This window comes from Crocuta crocuta, unplaced genomic scaffold (assembly GCF_008692635.1).
Source record: "Crocuta crocuta isolate KB4526 unplaced genomic scaffold, BGI_CrCroc_1.0 scaffold207, whole genome shotgun sequence".
Classification (NCBI taxonomy): Eukaryota; Metazoa; Chordata; class Mammalia; order Carnivora; family Hyaenidae; genus Crocuta; species Crocuta crocuta.
In genome coordinates, this window is record NW_027531996.1 from 3,707,222 (window position 1) to 3,728,451 (window position 21,230).

The 21,230-nt window shown below is 50.5% G+C and overlaps 1 protein-coding gene across 2 annotated transcripts in view; it reads right to left on the minus strand.

The window, feature by feature from the left end:
* The window catches only part of PLXNA2 (plexin A2), a 186,129-nt gene that overhangs the window by 106,388 nt on the left and 58,511 nt on the right, over positions 1-21,230 (minus strand). For both annotated transcript variants that reach the window (XM_077775120.1, XM_077775121.1), the window contains exon 3: positions 9,230-9,364. In XM_077775120.1, the coding sequence (XP_077631246.1) occupies positions 9,230-9,364 (135 nt within the window). The remainder of the gene's footprint in view (positions 1-9,229; positions 9,365-21,230) is intronic.

Genomic DNA, 21,230 nt, shown 5'->3' on the forward strand with positions numbered 1-21,230 from the left:
CTCTTTGTTCCCTTACTTCTGAAATGGGGGGTGGGGGTGGGGGGGGGGGAAGAAAGAAGGAAAATCAAAACCCAGCCTCGGGGTGGTCACCTTTCGCCGCGCCCCCTCCCACTCTGGGAAAGGCACTGATAGGAGCAGCTTAGCTCCTGGGCCACACTGGGGTCCCAAGTCCTTAACCAGAAACACATGTGCATCAAAGGCTTGGATTGAAAGTGACACATTTGAAAACAAAAGTGCAGCCGAAATTCGCTTATCCTCACTTTCCTAATCCGCAAACTCTGTAATTCTCCCCAAAGCCCCTCAGGCCCCGCTTCTGCCCCACATCCTCTCCTTCCCCGCGGCAGGCCCCGGCCCCCCCGCCTGGGCAGAGGGAGGGCTCCCGTTACCCAGACCCAGAGCGCCTTGTACAAATACACCTTGGCACGCTCTGCCCGCGCCCTGGGAAGCCTTATCGCCTGGACTAAACAAATGTGCACAATCAAAATAATAGTCTGAGATGTCAAAATAAATGAGCAGGGAACATCTGGAAGCGCGGTTCCCCACATTTTTTTCCTTCTCCTTCCTCAAGTCTTCAGATGCCTTCGGGGTTTGGCAGCTCAGTGACTAGCCACAGGTAGGAGACTTACTATTGCTTCTGAGTCACAATAGGCCCTTTGAAAATGCTTATTTTTGGTGCTGGGTCCAGTTTGGCAGTAGATAGGCCCTCCCCCAAAGCAAGGAAACCAAAATTAGTTCTCTGGTGAAAATGGCTGTATGCTCTGGGACGGTACCTCGAGGGTCTGGTCTGTCCTTGCATTTNTGCCCATGAGACACTCAGAGAAGAATGGCTTCACGGTCCTTCCAAATGGCTTTTAGCTCTTTTTCTTTATTTAGGTTTATTTATTTATTTTGAGAGAGAGCGAGAGTGCAAGCAAGGGAGGGGCAGAGAGAGAGAAGGGGAAGAGAGAATCCTAGCCAGGCTCAGCACAGTCAGCACACAGCCTGACACGGGACTCGAACCCACAAACCGTGAGATAGTGACCTGAGCCAAAACCAAGAGTTGGACACTCAACTGACTGCGCCACCCAGGCGCCCCATGATTTTGGTTTCTATTAACTCCAGGCCAACGTTTTTCTCGCTCCAACTCTTAAATTACTTATGGCGGGGGTAGTTAAAAAGTCAGTTTCCTGTACGTACCCACTGGGTAAGTCACCAGTGCCCTGCATAGCAGAAGTGGGGCACCTCCGAGGCCCGCCTTCTCAGTGGGCTGGTGCAGTACTGCCACAGAGACATTTCCCAGGAGGACCCTCTAAAATTGTGTGCCACCTACTAGGTATGATCCGAAGGATACAAAAATACTGATTTGAAGGGGCACATGCACCCCAATGTTTATAGCAGCGCTATCGACAATACCCAAAGTATGGAGAGAGCCCACATGTCCATCGACTGATTAATGGATAAAGAAGATGGGGTCTATATATTCAATGGATTATTATTCAGTGATCAAAAGAATGAAATCTTATCATTTCAAGAATGTGGATGGAACCGGAGTATATTATGCTAAGTGAAATAAGAGAAAGACAAATATCATATGATTTCACTCACTTTGTGGAGATGGGGAAATGGGACGGTTGAACATAGGGAAAGGGAAGCAAGAGATGAAGACAGAGGGGGAGACAAACCATAAAAGACTCCTGAATACAGAGAACAGACTGGTGATTGCTGGTGGGGTGTTGGGTGGGGGATGGGCTAAATGGGCGGTGGGCCTTGTGGAGGTGGGGCGCCCGTTGGGATGAACGCTGGGTGTTGTGTGTGGGTGAGGAATCGCTAAATTCTATTTCTGAAATCATTATTGCACCATATGTTAACTAACTTGGATTTAAATTTTAAAAAATAAAGAAGTGGGGCACCTGGGTGGCTCAGTCAGTTAAGCATCTCACTTTGGCTCGGGTCACTACCTCATGGTCCATGAGTTCTAGCCCCACATTGGGGTCTGTGCTAACAGCTCAGAGCCTGGAGCCTGCTTCAGATTTTGTGTCTCCCTCTCTCCTTTTTTTTTTTTNACTGAGCCACCCAGGTGCCCCGTGTCTCCCTCTCTCTTCACCCCTCCCCTGTTCACACTCTGTCTCTCCAAATAAACATTAAGATTTTAAATAAATAAATAAATAAATAAAACTGTATGCCACTGTCTGGGCAATTTCCTGGCAAAGGTATCCTGCTCCTCATGGATTCCCTCAAAGGCTTCCCAGAAGCACTTGCAGAGCCCACATTTGACATGGGCTTCATTTAGGACACATGCACCTTTAGCAAATCAATAGTAGGCATTAAAGCTACCAGAAGTTCCCTGTGAGTTCTGGGAAATCAAGCTAGGTCTGATGACCCTGATACTGAGGGGGCAGCTACCCTGCTCAGATGTCTTCTGGGCCCCCTAGTTCTCATGTGGGGTCACGATGGGCGATCCCCAAGGCCCTTCCCAGCTCTGAGGCTCTGTGCCTCCTTGATCCCGAGGGTCAGGAAACCAGGCATCTCTCTTCCCTGAGGCTTGTCTCTCAAAGTTTGCTCGTGGGCCACCCGAGTCAGAATCACCTGAGGTGACCGGCAGTGGAGCAGTCCAGAGGCAGGTAGAAGAGAGAGCTATGTGACTTCTAGGGCGATGTCATAACAAAGGCAATAGTTCTTCCTCATTTGTGGGAATGCCCACTCTTTTAGCCCTGAGTTGCCATGTTCAAGAAGTCTGGCTCTCCTGAGGCTACCGTGCTATGAGTCAGCCTGTGCCACACACAGACGCCTTGTCCTTGGCACTCTGATCAACAGTCCCAGCAGAGCCTAGTCTTCTAGTTCCTAGACAGAAGCTTCTAGAGGATTCTAGTCCCGAGAATTCTAAGCATCCCAAGTCATTTCTGTTGTAAAGAAGAGAAAGGCCCTCTTCAATGCACCACGGCTGAAACCCTGACATACATAGTTTGTGAGTGTAATAAAATATTGTGGTTTTTTTTAAATTTTTTTTATTTATTTCTAGGAGAGAGAGAGAGAGAGACAGCGTGAGCAGGGGAGGGTCACGGAGAGAGGGAGTCACAGACTGAAACAGGCTCCAGGCTCTGAGCTGGCAGTCAGCACAGAGCCCGACGCGGGGCTTGAACCCACAAACTGCGAGATCATGACCTAAGCGAAAGTCGGATGCTCAACCAACTAAGCCCCCTTTTTTTTTAAAATATATTTTTTAAATTTATTTCTAGGAGAGAGAGAGAGAAAGCGAATAAAATATTGTTTTATGCCGCAGTNTTTTTTTTTAAAATATATTTTTTTAATTTACTTCTAGGAGAGAGAGAGAGAGAGAGAGCGAATAAAATATTGTTTTATGCCGCAGTATTTTGACGCGGTTTATCACATAGTGGTAAGGGACCAGAACGGTGCGTCACCTATACGTGAGGGCCTTTTTGCCCTCAGAACTGAGATCTGAGTGCCCACTACTTGGAGGATGGCAAACCTATCTTTTGACACCTGGTTTCCTTACCTGGAGAGGCCAGAAATGAAAGGCTCCAGGGGTGGCCCCTTTCTGGCTATGTGTCCACACATGCAACCAGACGGGACCCTCAGGGCCTGGGGCCTGACCCCCCTCCTCCCTTCTCTCCACAGATGCCGGTAATACTGGCCTCCTGGGCCTCACATATGGGCCCAGGGCTGCCTCAGCCTGTATCAAGGGCAGTGGGACTGTTTAGTCTGCTGGGCACATTCCTGGATTTTTAAAATAAATAGCAGATTATGAGCGACTTAGCCTGATGCTGTTACGTGGCCAGGCCGGGGGCTTCTGAGGCGTCCCTTGGGAAGGGGCAGCAGGAATGACAGGTTGGAGTCAGACACTTGGGGATCCTGTCCCAGCCACAATTTAAGTGGAGAGGCTTCTAGCCTTCTCTGGGGTCCCAGAGAACTTCTAATATGACTGAGAGCAGCAATGATGATAACAATCACACCTCACACAGAAAGCACTATGTGTCAGACACAACCATTATGAGGTTACCATTATGAGGCCCATTATACAGATGAAGAAACTGAGGTCTAACGACATGCGTTAACTTTCTCAAAGCCGTATGTCTCGCAAGTGGCTGTGGGTTAAATGGAGATCAGTCTGACTCTCATGCTCTAGCTCTTAAGGGTTACGCTATGTTGCCTTTCCAGGCCTCGAAATAGAGAGCAGCATCCCGTGCCCCCACCCGCCCCAAAACACATGCGCGCGTGCGCCCCCCGTCACTAGACTTTCTGTTGTTCCCAAGGCCCTTTTCAGCCTGCACGGAGCCATTCTCCACTGTGACTCCCTTTTTCTATTTCACCCTTCGCTGGATCATTTTATGCCTCTATTCCCTCTGCTAATTCAAACTAATTAAAGTATAAAATAGAATAATTGCTTCCATCCTCATACTCTTTCCCATCCACATCGAGTACAGAGTTATATTCTTTATCTGGGAGTGGCCAACCTGACAAGTTGGGTGGAAACTGGGGCTATCAAGTTTCGTTTCATCTTCTCGCTCAGTTTTGCGCTTGGCTCACAGCCTGATTTTCCCTGGACTCGCTGTCTGACTTCCATTAGATGCCGAGGATATGGGAGAACACCCATAGCATCTGTTGATTTGCTGTTGAGGAAGCTGGGGCGGATTTTCTAGGGAAGAGCCAGGCATCCCGTCCGTGGGGCCCCTGGGCAATTAGCAGGACTGGGGAATCAGTTCCCAAATGCTCCCCTGGGACTGGCCGGCCTTAGATCTATTAACAGTACATTAACATCGGCTTGTTAGGCAGTGGCACCAGCGACCCAACACTTCTGACTAGTCCTATTTCTTAATTATGTGTAATTAACCGAGCGAGGGAGAGGGAGGGAGAATGAATGAGCTGTACTGGATTGTTCTCGCTCTGTAGGGAGCTGCAAACCTCCCTAAGCAGAACTTGAGACCAGAGACTTGGTTCTCCACTGACACGGTGTTGAAGATACGATAAGGTTCTGTGTTTGGCGGAAGCAGGAGGGGGATGGAGAGACAAGAGTTGGGGATGAGGTGGAGGAAGGGATGACAGCAGACTGCTCAGAGATTTATTAGAAGGTGATAGGAAGCCCCATTCCCAGGGTGTCTTATAAGGTCTCGGGTCTTTTAGGGAATGCCAAAGTCTTCAGTCACTGCCGGGAAACAGGAATACACACATCCACAGCCAGCCAGCACTACCCTCTCCGCGGTGCTCATCTTTTGTGGCAGAAGTTCACATGGGCACCCATGGCCTCATAAAGTTCTTGTTCCAAAAGTTTTTCATTTGGTCTAACCTCAGGCCTGTCTACTGCCATGTTGGTGCTGCCTTCCAGAGATGCTGAAGAGTCTGTCCATTCCAAGACAAGCCTCTTGAACGCGAAAGGGGCTCTAGATTAGATTTATTAATCATTATCTTTAAAGGGGAAGAGACGGAATCCCTAGGAACTTAAGACTCTAGGCCACCCAGCTAGTTAGAGGTGGGTCAGGATGAGGACATAAGCCTGTCGGCTCAGGCTGAGGACTACTGGCTGTGCCACGCGGCCACCTCACCTCCTCTTAATCATCACTTGCAGCCACCACCCTCCAGAGCCAGAATCATAACGGCCTGAGAGCTGGAAGGGGCCATATAGAAAGTCAGTGACAAGGGTTCATTGCACAGAAGCACTGGGAAAGAAACCCCTCTGCTCAGCCTCACGTTGAGCCTTGTGTGGCACCTTGAGGTGAAGTGACTGGTTTAAGGCCATGTGGCTATGAAATGTGGAGACGGGGTGCCTGGGTGGCTCAGTCAGCTGAACGTCCAATCTTGGCTCAGATCATGATCTCGCAGTTTGTGGGTTCAAGCCCTGTGTCAGGCTCTGCACTGACAGCTCAGAGCCCGGAGCCTGCTTCGGATTCTGTGTCTCCCCCTCCCTCTCTGCCCCTCCCTCACTCACACTATATGTCTCTCTCAAAAATAAACAAACATTTTAAAAATTTTTTTAAAAAAAGAAAGAAATGTGGAGACGGGATCCAGATCAGAGTTTCAGACTTCAGAGACAATCCTGTCATCTGGTGCAACTCCTCTATTTCATGAGGGAGGAAATCAAATGTGGGAGGGAGTCATACTTCCAGATATGGCAACGGCTGGACTAGAACCCACGACCTCTGACTTCACCTTCATTGACTGTTCTCTTGCCGCACATTAAATTGTTTTTTAAGTTTATTTATTTATGTTGAGAGAGACAGAGACAGCGCAAGTGGGGGAGGGGCAGAAAGAGAGGGAAAGAGAGAGAATCCCAAACAGGCTCTGCACTGTCAGCACAGAGCCCAATGCAGGGCTTGAGCTCACGAAGCTGAGAGATCACAGCTTTAGCAAGTCAAAACCAAGAGTCTTATGCTTAACTGACTCAGCCACCCAGTCCTCCCTCCCCCACCCCCCCTTTAAACTGTTTCTTAAAAGACGTCTGAGGGGCACCTGGGTGGTTGAGTCAGTGAAGCATCTGACTTGATTTCAGCTCAGGTCATGATTTCACGGTTCATGAGTTCAAACCCTGCATAGAGGCTGTTTGGGATTCTGTCTCTTGTTCAACCTGCCCCTCCCCCACTCTGTCTCAAAATAAATAAGTAACCTTAAAAAAAAAAAAGAAAAGAAAGAAAAAGACGTCCAAGCTGTCTGTGAATATTCTGTACTCCTAGTTGCTTGGCCTCAGACAGATGGGCCCCCTGAGCTGTTCTTGGCCCTCATCCCTGGACCTAGCCCCAGGTGAAATCACCTAGCTACCTATTTCCAAACGATTTACAGCTCTTGGGGTGACAGGTCTCAGAGCTCTGCCACAAATCCCCCTTAGACTCTGCCCGCTAATCACAGCTCCACCTGGCATAGGGAGCTCTCTGGACTAATATCTCACCGGACTGGAGACAGCCCCGTGGCATTAAACCCAAATTCTTGCCACATCTGCTCAGTGCGACTGGCTAGTACGGAACCCCTCCGTTTGGTGAGGTTGCAGCAAGAACTGGGCGGCTGTGGCAGAAGATGAGGACACAGGAGAGGATATTTACAGATAAGCTATGTGGACACTTAGCTGAGCCAGCGCTGATGCCCTCAGAGGTGACACCGGACATGATCTCAGGAAGTCACCATAGCCCCTGAAGGCCACTCACCAGCCTCCGGCCCTGGCCCACACCCTCTCCTCTGGCCACATTTTGAATGCAATTTCAGAAAGCATCCCATTTGAGAAACAGATGTGCAGCCAAAATACAAGCCTTGGCACCTTCTTATTCCAGTAAGGTTGCATTGGTCACTTCTATGCGTTCTGTACACTTTTCCACTGCACTGGCTCAGGGGACCCAAGAAAGAGCTTTTACCCAGAGCTACCTGCCTGGTCCTCAGCCATACATAGTGCCTTTTGAAAGTATCACATACATTGTGGGTCTGTTTGACCCCTCTGACTATCATTTTATCCACCTATCTGCACTGCCATCGATCTATCTGTTCCTCTGATTATTTTCCTGCAGAAGTGTCCAGAATGGTGTTCATCAAATGTTAAAATGGTGTTACACACTGGGTAGTCCCATTTAGGAGCTTGTTGCTATTTTCTTTCCCGTATGTATTGTTTGAATTTGCATGGGGAGTTATCTACTGTTTTTGTTTAAGAGATAGCCCTATATCTATAAGTAAAGACGGACAGGAAAAAAGGCAGAACATTTATAGACTTCAGTGGAATGTTCTAGATAACCTGCTATGTGTCTCCTTCCCCCTGCTTTTTTCCCTCCTTTGTTTGACTGTAAGTAACTTGAGGGCAGCGGGGAAGTCCCATCCATTTTGATGTTTTCCCAACACACTGTTCTCAACAAATATGTCCCCAGTAATGTGTATTGTTAGGGCCTGCTGACTATTTTGTTAGAATGAGACATCAGCGTTTATTTCCACGACTGTCTTACCCACTCTAGGTTAGGCAGAGCCTCTATCAGCTCCACCACGTTCCCATCTGCACCTGTTTTTGCCTCAACTGCAGGGGCCACATGAAAGGAGGTGAAAAGACAGGCGGGTTCAAGAGGATCTGCATGCAATTTGCATGCAATCTGCATATGATTTGTGTCATTCATTCCCAAGAAGAAATCTTTGAGTTAGAGCTGCCTTACTGCTTCCCTTACGTGATCACGTGCCCATTTGTCTCTTCTGTCCTCCCTCCACACCTCCCTCATGCCCGGATTCAGAATTCTCACATTCAAAAAGAAAGGAGGGTAAGAAAACTCTGGCAAAGGTGGAGCTCCTCAAGGACACCTGAGATCATGACCGAGTATTTTGGGAACGACAAATGCTCAAGATGTGGGTGGCACCTCGTGAAAGCTCAGAGGTCCACCAGCCCAGCGTCTGTGTCTTGCCTAAATCAGGGGCTTCAGCCACCAAGACAGATTCATGACACCTTTTCCGCTTTTCAGGACTTTACCTTACTTGCCATGTTCAGGTCACGTTCAGGTCAATGCCAAGAGCACTGCTCCTGATGAACAACTGAAGACCCACTGACTGAATGAATGAAGGTGACCAGCCTTTCCCAAGATTTTTGCTTTGCTTTCTGCTTCTCCACTGATTTGGGAATCTCCCATGTTCCCTGCTTTTCTTGCCCATCGCCATGGCTCTCCGGCATTTACCTTTGCTTTGCTCACACAAATTCAGAGCAAATACAATCCAGGGAGAGTAATGCTCCATGGAAGAAGACAGGGAACCTGCTCGATTATTAGCCCACAGCGGGTAGGAGTCTCCTTCTCAGGCTGACTTCGGCTTCCCAGAGCCAGCCAGCTTCTCCTGGCATCAGTCTATGATTCAGGCCAAGATTTTTATCTCCTTCTGGGGCCCTATCTTGGGTCTGTCTCTCCCAGGATCAGGCCCAGCCAGGAGGCCTGGATTATTTACACTTCTTTGGCTCCCTTGAGCAGCAGACTCTGTGGGCCCAGGAGCTGTAAATCTACCGTCTAATCACACCAAGCTGCTCCATGCAGTCTGGCCCGTTCTTGCGGGGCTGTTCATCACGCACTGAGGCAGGGGCTGTGGCCTAGAGAGAAGCCTCCGGGAAGTGGCTGGCCCCAGCTGCTTCTCTCTGGCTCCCCGCAAAAGCCTCCAAGGACTCAGCCTCTCCCAGGACTCCTGAGCAGCAAGCCCAGACTGAGGTCTCGCTTGTTAGGTGAAACAACTTTTGAACAAAGGTCACAGGTTATCAGTTACTCCTGGGTTTCGGAAAGAAGGGATGGGTGTCAGCACTTACCTGTCTCTCAGACATGATGTACAGGTAGCGCTGGTCAATGGAGAAGGCCATGTCCCGGAGGATGGGGCTCCCATCTTTGAGCACAGAGACCATCTCATACTGGACCCCTCCGTGCGGGGGACCGTCGGCTCGAATCTATGGAAGGGAGAATGCATCCTCAGCATCTGTACTCAGCAGTCCCCTGTGGGATTACCTGCCTCAGCCTACAGCAGGTCACTTTACAGAAGATAATTCTCCCCCGCACCACCCCCGCTCTCCCATTTGTTACTCTGAACCACAGTAGGCTTCAGGGAAGGTAGAGGTGCTTCTTGGTTCAAACAGCCTGACTTTCCCCAAGAGAAATCCTTTACCGAAAGGTCTGAGTGGACCAGGTCTGGGATTTCTGACTGTGGGTTTATTTGCATGTGCCTATGTGCCTGTTAGAAACGATTCTGTATAGCCCAATGTGGTTATCTTTGCATGTGTCTATACATATTTAAAGCACTGAGTGAGGAGGGTGTATGTGTGTGTGAGTGTGTGCTTGTGCACCCTTACTGGTGTTTAGGGTAAGAGAGTCAACCGCTGCTCACAGTGTTTCTGCCTTAGGCAGGTAAGGAAGAATGGTAAAGCAATCCTATAAACTATCAAAGAGCTGGTTCAGGAGAGATTTGAGAGTTTAGACTCTCAGGAAGGGCTTTCTGCCCCCCAAACGTCCCCTGCTGGTGTGCAAATTCACCCTGAGATTCGGGAGAGCCAAGAATCCCGGCTCAGACTCTCAAAGCTCAGCTCCAGATAAAAAGTCAGAAAGGACTCGGACAGCAGCAAGTCTGCTGCTTCTCAGTCCTGTCTGCACATCAGAATGGTCAGGGGAGTTTTAAAAGATATGCATGCCAGGGCAGGATCCATGAACCAGAACCTCTGTGGGCGGGGCCTGGGTATCTTTTATGGGATTCAAAGCTCCCCGGTGAATCTGATGAGCAACCAGGGTCTAGAAGCACTGATGTACTCTACTGGTTTCAAAGCAGGCCTGCTTTGAGAATCACCCGAGGGGCTGGGGAAAAATGCATTGCTGAGCCGCCCCCGGAGTTTCTGATTCAGCGGAAATGAGGCCTGAGAGTTTCCACCTCTCACAAATTCCCAGGAGATGTGGATGCTGTTGGTCTGGGGGTTTGAGAGGGATAGTCTAAGCTCTGTGCAAGATTCTGAGACTCAGCAGAAGATGGTCCCTGAGCTCACACAAAAATCTAGTGTCCAGGAAAGAGCTCTCAGTTTGAATGTGCTCCTGCTTTTCAGGTGTCTTGTTCTCAACACAGTAGCTGCCTATTTTTTCAAGCCTGTTAATTTATTTATTTTGAGAGAAAGAGAGAGAGAGAGAGAAAGCTCATGCAAGTGCACGAGTTGGGGAAGGGTAGAGAGATTGGAAGACAGAGCATCCCAAGCAGGCTCCAAGCTGCGGGGTTTGATCTCACGGACTGTGAGATCACAGACTAAGCTGAAATCAAGAGTCGATGCTTAACCGACTGAGCCACCCAGGCGCCCCAGCAGCTGACTGTTGGCCAAGAATCCCTGCCCTGGCTCGTTTCCTCTGTCCTTCTGCCCATCAAATCCCCATCTAGTTCAAGCCCTGCTTCCTTTGTGAAGCCTTCCTTAATCTCTCCACCACACTAACTGCTCATCACCCTGATACTTTTTTTTTTTTTTTCCTACCAGACATTTTGTCTTAGGATTATAATCAATTGATTTGTTCATTGTATATGGACTCGCTCACACGTATTGACTACCTACTCAAATCATTCTCTCGTTACTTCACATGTGCAATGTGTCAACATTGAAGGCAGGGATGGGTCCTCTCTTTCTCGAAGAACCCTCTGAGGACTACGTTGGGGCTGGGAACATAGCTGGTGATGGAGAAAAGGGGATGCTTGAGAAACGCTTGTTGAAAGGACATGAATTATGAAGCAGCTGATAAAGGATCGTGGACTCTAGCGCCAAAGCAAAGTGAGGTCAAAAGGCATTTTCTCTGGAAGGTTTAAGATTCAGGCTTCCCCTCTACATTCCCTCTCATTTTTCTCTTGTATTTGTAACCATGCCCTTCCCTCCACCCATCTCTCCCACCGCACCAGGAGCTCCTGAGGACAAGGAGCATGACTTTTTCATCCCAAGGGCCACGCTCGGCCACAATAAGCTCTCCTTTGCCTTTTTTCTGCCTCACTAGTGGTTTCCTGCGCTCAGAGCTGCTACAAGTGAAAAGTCACTAAAGCCCCTCCTTCCAGGGGAGGGGTCTGGGGATCATTTAATTCGTTCTCAGAGAGTGGAGGAAGACCCTGGGGTCAGCAATGAAGTCATGAGGCTGACTGAGGTGACCACCAACAGAGTTGACCCCAGTGCAACTCTGATAGTGGATGTAGTCAGAGGGAAGGATCTCTATCTGGGAAAATGTCCCACAGTGAAAAAGGTTCCCCTTGGTAACTGAAGCAGCATTCTTTCTTACATGGACGGATTCGAAATTTCCTTGAGATCTTCCCAGAAACATAGTTTGTAGTCACAAAAGTGCTCAGGCTATTTCAGAAAGTAAGAGACGGTGTGACAGATGTGACTTCTGGTTGGCTTGACCTCAGTTTTCTGTCCCCATAATGCAGGGAGCTCAGGCCGTGCGTCTTCCTTTGAAGCGCAAAGGGCCCAGTGGTTGTCACCACCCGCCCTAGGACAGCTGCTCCTCTCCAGGGAGAGTTAAGTCTCCTCAAGGTACCCGCTCAGCCCCGGGAGCTGTGGAACCAGCACCCTCCTCCCTCAGGCCTGGCCCAGGATCTCTCTCTGCCTGGGGAGCCAAGTTAACCTTCCGCCAGCTCGGGCGGCCTCCCCCCATGAGCCTGGGCCCCTGCTGATAATCCTGGCAGGACCTGGACACAAAGTCAGAAGGAGGAATGTCACAAGCCTGGCCTTCCCTCTGTGGTCCCCGGGACTAGATGGTGCCCATGGCCGGGTGGGAGCGGGAACTGAGCCAAAGACCACTTATCATCACACACTCTGCAGCATCCCAGTGGGGGCCCATCCCAGCCGTTCACTTTTTCCTGAACCAGAGAGCTAAGCAGGTTTTTTTTTTCTTTTTCCATCTGCAACCCCAATCTTTTAACAAAGCAGTTGAAGCCAGAATCAAACCTACAGAACTCTCAGACGTCAAAGCTAAAACCAGACCAGAACAGAAAATGTTCTTGGTGCTGAACCTGACTGAGCTATCCAACTTCACTCAGGCTAAATCCCTGGAGGGAAGAGCACTATTGCCCAAGAAGTAGGTGCCTCCCCACTTACGCCCTCCTCCGAGGCTACGTGCTTCGGGCTTGTTACCCTCCGAGATACCTACGGGAGGGCAGAGAAGGTGGAGAAGGGGGCCCAGGAGGCCAGGGGGTCTAAGGGCCCAGGGTGGGGATGGGGGCTGTCAGGCAGGCGGCAGGAGAGAACTTTCCCTTCACTAACGCCCTGTGTTCTCTTCTGGGCAACACACCGAACAGGGCAGAGTGTAGGCCTGGGATTCAAGGTCGCTGGGTTTCTGTTCTGACTCAGCTCATGCCTGGACCTGACTTCTGCCTGATGGTACAATTTGAGTTCAGTTGCCTCACCTGGGCCGTGGGTTTCCTGTCTGGATAACAGGCAGAGGCGGTCTGCTCGGTGCCTGCCATGGACAGTCACAGTAGCAAGTACCAGAGCCTCAAGTTCTTGCTCCCCTCCCCCAAGCTCTTTGATTCCAGGCACGCAGCTAGCCAGTGATGGGCCCTGGGGCCCCAACTGGCTGTAGCTGGTGTGGGCCAGAGGAGAGCACGGGCTGGTGCAGACAGCGCCCCATGACTACGGACGGGGACATGGGCCCTGCTGCAGTCCAAGCACATGATTTCCCAGACTGCTCTGCCTTAGAGAGGAAGTTCTGAGTTCAAAGTTCAGGATGGCAGTGGTGAGGTGACCATCAGGGAGTCCCAAACAAAGGCGGGATTTTCAAATATGGCTACTCGAGTCTATTCGGTGGTGTCCCAGAATGACTGCACCACTGTGACAGTTTTCAGCTTTTCAACTTGTGTCCCTGGGGCCAGGTTTCAGTGACCACAAGGACAACAACAGACTGAAATAGGTCACGAACCAGTCCCAGAGAAGGGCATTGCCTAGCCCCAGCCACGCAGGGCCTGACACCCATCCTGGTAGGGGAGGAGCTGGGGCAGAGGAGGGAGGTGACGCATGCAGGGACAATCAAGTCACTTGACTCTGTCTTTCTAGTTGGGCTCCCCCTCTCCTGAGAGGGTCAGGCCTCAGCGGACCTGCAGAAGCTATGGAGGCCACTCTGCTTGGACAAAGCTCAGAAGGTAGAGGGGCACCTGGGTGGCTCTGTCCATTAAGCATCTGACTTCGGCTCAGGTCATGATCTCACAGTTCGTGGGTTCAAGCCCCACTGCCGGTTCTATGCTGACAGCTCGGAGCCTGGAGCTGCTTCGGATTCTGTGTCTCCTTCTCTCTTTGCCCCTCCCCCACTTGCACTCTGTCTCTCTTTCAAAAATGAATAAACCTTAAAAAAAAAAAGTGGACCAGTCTGCTGCAGAGGAGGGTGACTCTCTTTACGGAGACTGGCACAAGATGCAACGTGCCCACACTATCTCCTAAGGAGATTTAGGGCTGTTCTAATAAGAATTCTTACCATGCAAAGCCCCACCTATTGAGTGGCCGCAGGACACTGCAACCTCCTTCTCAGGAGGATTTTGAGATGGGATAACTTCTTTTGCTTCATGGGTCAGTACGGCCCTGCTTGAAGGCAGTAGCATATACTTGGTGACTTTTCAAAAGGCCCCGTTTGCCTCAAGAACTGAATAGTTAGCATCTACCCTGCCATTGCTTCTACAATGTTCTCTGTCCTGTTGAAAGTACTTAACAAAAATCAACTCTCTTATCCTTACAGGCCCAAGCCACCTGAGGTAAATGTTATCATTATTCCCATTTTACAGAATGGGAATTTTACAGGAAATTTGAGGCCTGGGAGAGTTGGGTGGCTTTCCCAAGATCACACAGCTAAAAGGCGGCGGAGCTGGGGTCCCCACACAGAACCTGGTTTCCCGGACACCCTGTGACCCTTTGAAGAGAGGTAATAACAGGCACACAGAGCTGTTCATCGCCGCCAAGAACTGAACAGGTGGGAAGCCTGAAAGTCCAAGTTCTGTCCTCACCCACTCTTCCTCTTTCCGACCCCAAGGCCCAAGCGGGGCAGTCACCCATTTCTGGGAGCCAACAATACACAGAACCTAATTTTGAGGGACCTTGGTTATGGGGAGAATAGTCCGTTTATCAGAGAGGGCTCTGGGGCAGGAGGATGTGAGGTGAAATCAGGGGGGAGTGACTGCCTGGTCCTCCAGGTGGGAGGGGCCTCTGTGAGATGAGAAGGAACTAGTAATCCTATTAGCACCCTCCTTTAAACCCCAGCGAGGTCCCGTGCAGAAATTAATGACAGCCTCTTCACTTGAACATCCAATTCAAATCAGCATATCCTGTTCCAATTAACTAGCTTTTACCTGTAGGCCCCTCCAAACCCTTTTTTCCCATGCATCAATTTCTTCTATAGTTGGTCCTAAATTATGGACCTCTTGCTTGGGATCTGTCACTCTTAATAGCACTTTATTAGTAGCACTAGTAGTATAAGTGGTCATAGTATGTATGTATGTACGTATGTTGGTATGTATGTATGTATTTTGGCAAAAGCCAATGAAAAGCAATCGGGAATCTTCTTCTTCTGGGGCCTCTCAGTAGGAAACAGATTGGTTCAAGAGGCATCACCATGCAGAGGGAGTTCATGTCTGGAGGGCTGGGATCTAGTCCCAACGTTCTCATTAATTGGCTATGTGACTTCAGGCAAGTCACTTCCCTTGTTTGTGTAATGGTTTCTGACACTGTCAAATAAGGTGGGAACTCCCATCCTTAGGAGCACAAAAGGGATGGCAAATGAAATGACTTATTAGTTCTATGAATTTCAGTCCCGTCCAATATCCATTTATTACATGCCTGCCGTGAGCCAGGCCTACGCTTGGCATTGGGGACAGTGTGGGAAAGGGTCCCCCAAAGAAGCCCGAGGAGGAGCTGGGAATGGATGAGCCACCCGGTCCCCACATATGCACAGGCTACCCCTTGTGAGATGGCTTGCATGGGGATCCCAGGGAGGCCAGCATGGAGGTGGGGCCCACGGGACGCCCAGAGTGGGAGTTTTCCTGGGGAAAGCAGTGCCTAAATGCACAGACAGGCGTGGAAATGTGAGTTCTTTGGCTAATTCAAAGTGTGATGCCAGTAGAAGAGTGTGATTGCTATAGTGTGAGCCCAGATTTCTTGGAAATGCGGTCTCTCAGACCTGAGCCTTTGGAGGGGATGAGACTTTTGACGTGCCTTTATTGAGGGCTCGACAACAATTTCAGCAGGTCTTGTCACTTTATGGCTGAAAATTCACTTTGAAAGAGACCTTTATTACCCGATTTCATCTGTGCCTCAGGACTAGGGCTTGCGTGCTGTATAACTCTGTGTGTGTGTGTGTTTGCATGTGTGAGTGCCTGTGCACGCACACACACACACGTTGACTTTTAAAGAGGGGAAAGGTGAGGCAGGCCTGGTGCTGCTCAGACTGATCATGGGGTGAGTTAGCGAGCGAGCGTACCTGCAGTGTGCATTGAGGGCTGAGCGGGAGAGGATTCAAGCTCAAGTTTATTTTTGTAGAGCTTCATGACCCAAATTATTTATAGATTGAAGTCTGGTAAATTCAGCCTCTGAGATTCTTCTTCCCTCTATCTTGTATATGCTATGCATGTGCACATGGATGCGTGTGTGCGTGCGCACACACACACACACACACATGCACACACACCCCTTCCAGGGCACTTCCATCTCCCCATCCACCAGAGCTGTGCAAATGTTAACTAATCATCCAGAGTCACACACAGCCCAGCAGGCTGAGGACCCCCGGAGGACAGGTGGGAGCCTGGCCCTAAATGCCAGGACAGTTGGAGAGGGACACAGGAGCGAGGAAACCGTGGGCTGTGGGTTGCAACAAGCCAGGAGAGCAGAGGAAGAGGGGACGTAAGGCCAAGGATCCCTCCTGTCCCTGAAAAGGAAGGAGGTCACTAAGATATGCTAAGCTTTGAGAATTTTGCCCTTGCCAGTGCATGCGCTTGCACGCTTGCACACTCACACTCACACTCACACACACACACACACGCAGATGCTTCCAGCATTGGTCCCCAGTGAGTTGTCGGTCAATCACTGGGGCTTTGACACTGGAGATTGACATTTCCATGTACAATTATTTCTATTTCTGTGCATGTTAGGAATCTGCCCTAGATATTAAACTAGGGGGTGGATGAGCTAGCACAGGGGTTCACGCAGCTTGAGGCTTCTGGATTTCTTCCTCATGGAAGGCTAAGCCATGCAGAGCTTTCTCCTAGAATGTGAGGAGGGGGTCCCAAGGAAACCATTCATTCTCTGGACTTCTGCATCTTCAAACAGTGAGAATGAAGAGGCTGGCTTATGATAAGTGATGGGGTGAATTTTTATTGAGCACTTTACTATAAATAAAGTGTTCAGAGATGAGGTTGAGGAGGCTGGCTGGAGTAAGAGCCCCCCTTCCCCCCCCCCCAATTGTGGCTTCCTTGTGCCCCATCAGCCAGGGGTAGATGGCCTAATGACCCTGATCCCTGTGGCCCACAAGACTGAGAGGAGCTGCCTCTGTTCCAAGACCCTCCCATGGTTAATAAGCAACTGCATTTCACAAGTGCACCGGCTTTCCTATCCCAGGTGCTGTTCCCTTTATGACTCAACAGAGTGACATGGAGATCTAGAAGCCAAAGAATCCAGTCTCTTGGTTCTACCCTGTCAGGGAGTGTTCTGAGCTTTCAGGTCCCAGGTGGAGCAAGAGCTCATAGAGGTGAATACACTGGCAGTTCAGAACATGGGGCTCTGGCCTTGGACCAGCCCCACCTTTCAAACCTGCTCCAGCTCTGAAACTTGGGCCAGTCAGGGGGATCCAGGAACCAGATGAAGTTGCCAGGGGCAGCGGAAACACTTGATTGTTCTGGGAAACAATAAGATAAACACTAGCGACGGATAGCAGGAGCATGAAGCGGCCTCAGATGAAATCACATCACACCGCAGCAAAGCAATAATTCACAGAGAGCACAGAGAGTTGGGGGGAGGAGCGTTGAGAGGTGGGGGGAAGAATGAATCCGGGATAATGAGCAACCTCTGTCGACTAGAAATCTCCGTGTACCCAAAGCTCTAGCAACGTGGGGCTCTTCAGGATCTCCATTCAAGTCACCGCACACAGGTTCCTTGCCGGGGGAGCCCAACTTGTTTCCAGACACCAACTAACCTCTTGGGCTTTTTGGCCTGGGATGATTTAGAAGCAGCCCTTAGGGGTCCCAGGGAGAGAGGTGCAGCCTTCCTCATCAAGCTCTGGAATAGGGTGCAGTGAAGATCAGGCTCAGGGAAGCGTAGGTTAAGTACTTTGGAAACACTTAGCTCCACACCCCTGGGGGTGGGAAGGGGCGGGGAGTAGGCAAAGCAAACTAGCACTTCCTGGGACTGGACACCCTGGGCTCCGGAATCCTGTATCTCCCTTCCCCAGTGTGGTTCAACGTATTTACTGAGCATCGATTGAACGGGTCAACAGGCGTGCAAAAGGTTGGAGATGTAAACATGAATGATCTTGAAAACAATGAGGTTGGCCTCACCATTTCACAGAATGAGAAACATTGAGTCTAGAACAAGTTAGCGGCAGAACCAAGCTCAAAGCTGAGCCCGCCTGACTCCAAAGCCTGCACTGTGTCTCTTTCATTCAGCTCCCTCTAGGGCCTCGCTTTTCCCTAAGTCAAGCGAGAGGACAATGCCTGCACTGGTACTAAAAATTACATCTAAAAAGTGCTCGGTGCCCCTGGAGATAAGTCCTGGGGAACAAAATAGATCATATAGCTGTCTCCTCCAGTGTGACAAAGAAGGCCACCTGCTGTCTGGAAAAAGAGCAAAGTGTGGGGCGTTTAAGAGGGTTATTACCCTCTTTAATTAACTCATTCTTTTCAACGGCCTAAAATTGCCCTGCATTTTATAATCTGGAACAGTAATCTCTTGCTTTCATTAACACCCAGGATGACATTTAAAACTGTAAGGATGGGAAGGGAGGTCTAGACTTGTGAGCGCAGCTATCTGACACTGGGCTGGTGCCTAAATGCAGAAACCTCCCTGAGAGATTCTAAAAGGAAGAGTCCTTTAGAAATGCATACTGCGTATGTGTACCCTGGTGCAGAAAATGCGCGGTAACCCGGAGGGAGGAACGGAGAGCACGTCCATGTCACCGTATTTCTCTTCCCTTCGCTAACGGGCAAGGGCTGAGTCTTTATTGCCTCTTATCTGTGCTACTGCAATAACCTGAGAAATCTCCCTGCCTCCAGCATATTCCCGCTCTAATCTGTTCTACCAATACCGCCAGATTAATCTTCTTAAAACACTTATTTGATCCTGCCTTTTCTGTATGCAAAATCCTTAAATTTCAGGTGTTTGTAATTTTCTTTCTCTTGCTTATCTCACTCCTAATTTTTTTACGATGAACATAGACTACTTTTGGAATATGAAAAAAAAAAGTAAATCATCGCCTGCACCCATGCACGTACGCACAAAGCACCTTTAATGGCCCCCAATGAATGTTTAGAAAGGTTCACACCCCTTAATTGTCATTCAGGGGTCTAGCTCACACGGTCTTATCCCCATTTTCCAATTATGTCTCTGGGTTTTTGGTCTTTATGCCTTTGCTTGACAGTTTATTCTCCTGCCTAGATCCTAACTATCTGTCAGGGCCCAATCCAAATGCCACCTCCTCTGAGAAGCCCATCCTGATCTTCCCTTTGAACTCCCATAGTTCCTGGTGCATCTCTGGGCACAGTCACTTGTGAACACATGTGATTAAGATTGTAAGCTTCCAGAAAACAGACACTATTTGGTACAACGTCATATGCCTTACTGCATTCAGTACTACTGACGCATAGTAGGGCTTCAATCACACCCAGTGATGGAATGAATGAATCCCTGTTACTGAAACTGGGTAGGAATGGAACATTAGTCACGGCTCACATTTATGTAACCCCTATTCTCCTTAGACCTGGTGCTCAGGGGGCTCTACACACACCCTCTCATTAAACCCTCACAACAACCCTGTTATTCCTATGGCGTTGAGGAAGAAACAGAGGCACAGAGGTGTGAGGTCACCTCAGGGTCACACAGCTGGTGGGCAGAAGAGCCAGGATCTCGCCTCTGAGAGGCCTTCACTTTTCTGGGCCTCCGTGTTCCCGTCTCTGGAAAACAGTGAGTCGAGAAAGAGCGAATCTCGCTGGACACATCCCCCCTCCGCCCTCCATCACGTCTTCTGGAACCTGGCCCACAAACACGCCGGACACATTTGCTGGTGCTGAAATGATCTTTCTGGCTCCCCGCTGGGCTGCTAAGAGCTCTTGGGAGGAAAGCACTACAACCGTTCAAGGTGCTGTGAGGGAAAGGGCGGAAAGGACGCCAGGGAGCTCCGCCGCGGGCTCAAAGGCAGATAGAAAGCAAGGGCTAAGGGTGCAAGCGTGGGCTCAGAGTGAGGGTCTGAGAGACAGCGGAGAGGCGCAGGGAGATGCAGGGGGAGCAGGGAAGGGAGGTGAGGCCAGAAGGCCTCCATCCCCTGGAATCCCGAGATGCCAGCGCCGGGGTGCCCCCGTGCTCTGCTGTGTTTCCGGCAGAGCCCAAGGGCAGATCAGACAGCCGGGGGAGGCTCTGGCTCTTTTAAAAGATTCTGTTTGACTAGCTGTCTTCTTCACACCTTTCCCCGTCTCCCCTCCCGGGAGAGGGACTTCCATAATGAGCTGCTTCATGACAACAGACCCCTAATTAATTCATTGCTTTTCTTCTGGGGCCAGATCATTCTAATCAAGGTGGGGAGCGGTGGGGGCCGCTGTCTGCTCTGCCGGCTCTGCCCCACCCCCGCCCCCGGCATTGCTGCCCCCAGATCCTTCCCGGTCACCGTGTTCCCTTTAACTGGACACCTGCTTCTCCTCGATGCCCAGCCCCTCCTCACACAGACGCCCCACAGCTGCCAGGCACCGTGCCAGCATGCAGACCCCGCTGGTGGCTAAGCCAGTACGAGCGGTGCCAGGATCGCACGGGGGAGGGGAGGGCAGGGAACTTCGGACTGCCTGTCTCTGCGCACTAGCTGAGCGCCCAGTGGGCTCCTGGTCGGCGGGCGCAGCCCTGTTCCTCTCCAGCCTCCCCACGACCGCTGCCGCCCAGGGCGCTGTGTGCTGCCGGACGTGGGACAGCCGACGTCACCTCCTCCAGGCAGCGGCCACATTTCAGCAGCCGATGGAATTCTTTGTGGGAGGATGTGGGCAGATGATGCAACGGGGACGACTGAGCTACTCTGGGGACATTTAGCAACAAAATAACCTTAATCTCCCGTAATCACACTCGCAGATGATGGGATGGAAATGAAAGAGCACACGGGGCTTGTCTCCAGCAGCCTCTTAGGTTTCGCCGTTTCCCTTCTCTGTCGATCAGGGCCCACGCTCGGCTCTTCCCCGCTGACAGGCGCGGGCTGTCCAGTCAGGGCTGGAGTCCTGAGCCGCTGGGGTGGAGGTCACGCGGGGGCACCCAGCCAAGGGAGTTAACTCTCACTTTCCTCATCTGCAAAACTGGTAAGAACAGTCCTGCCTCCACGACGAGGCGGCAGTGGGGACAGATTAGACAAGGGACGTGAAAGCGTCTGGGACACAGGAACGGGCTGCACGGAGGTGAGGAATTTTTGATGGATTTTCTTTTGATCCATAGACTTGGGTGGGACCAGGCTGAGGAGGAACATTGGGCAGGGAGGAAGCTCTTCACGGGCCCACCGGGTAGTCGCTCACCCCCACCTTCTGTCCTTTCCAAGGGAGCAGGCTGGGGGGGAGGAGGGGCGAGGGGAGGAGGGAGGGGGGTAGGAGGAGGACTGGGA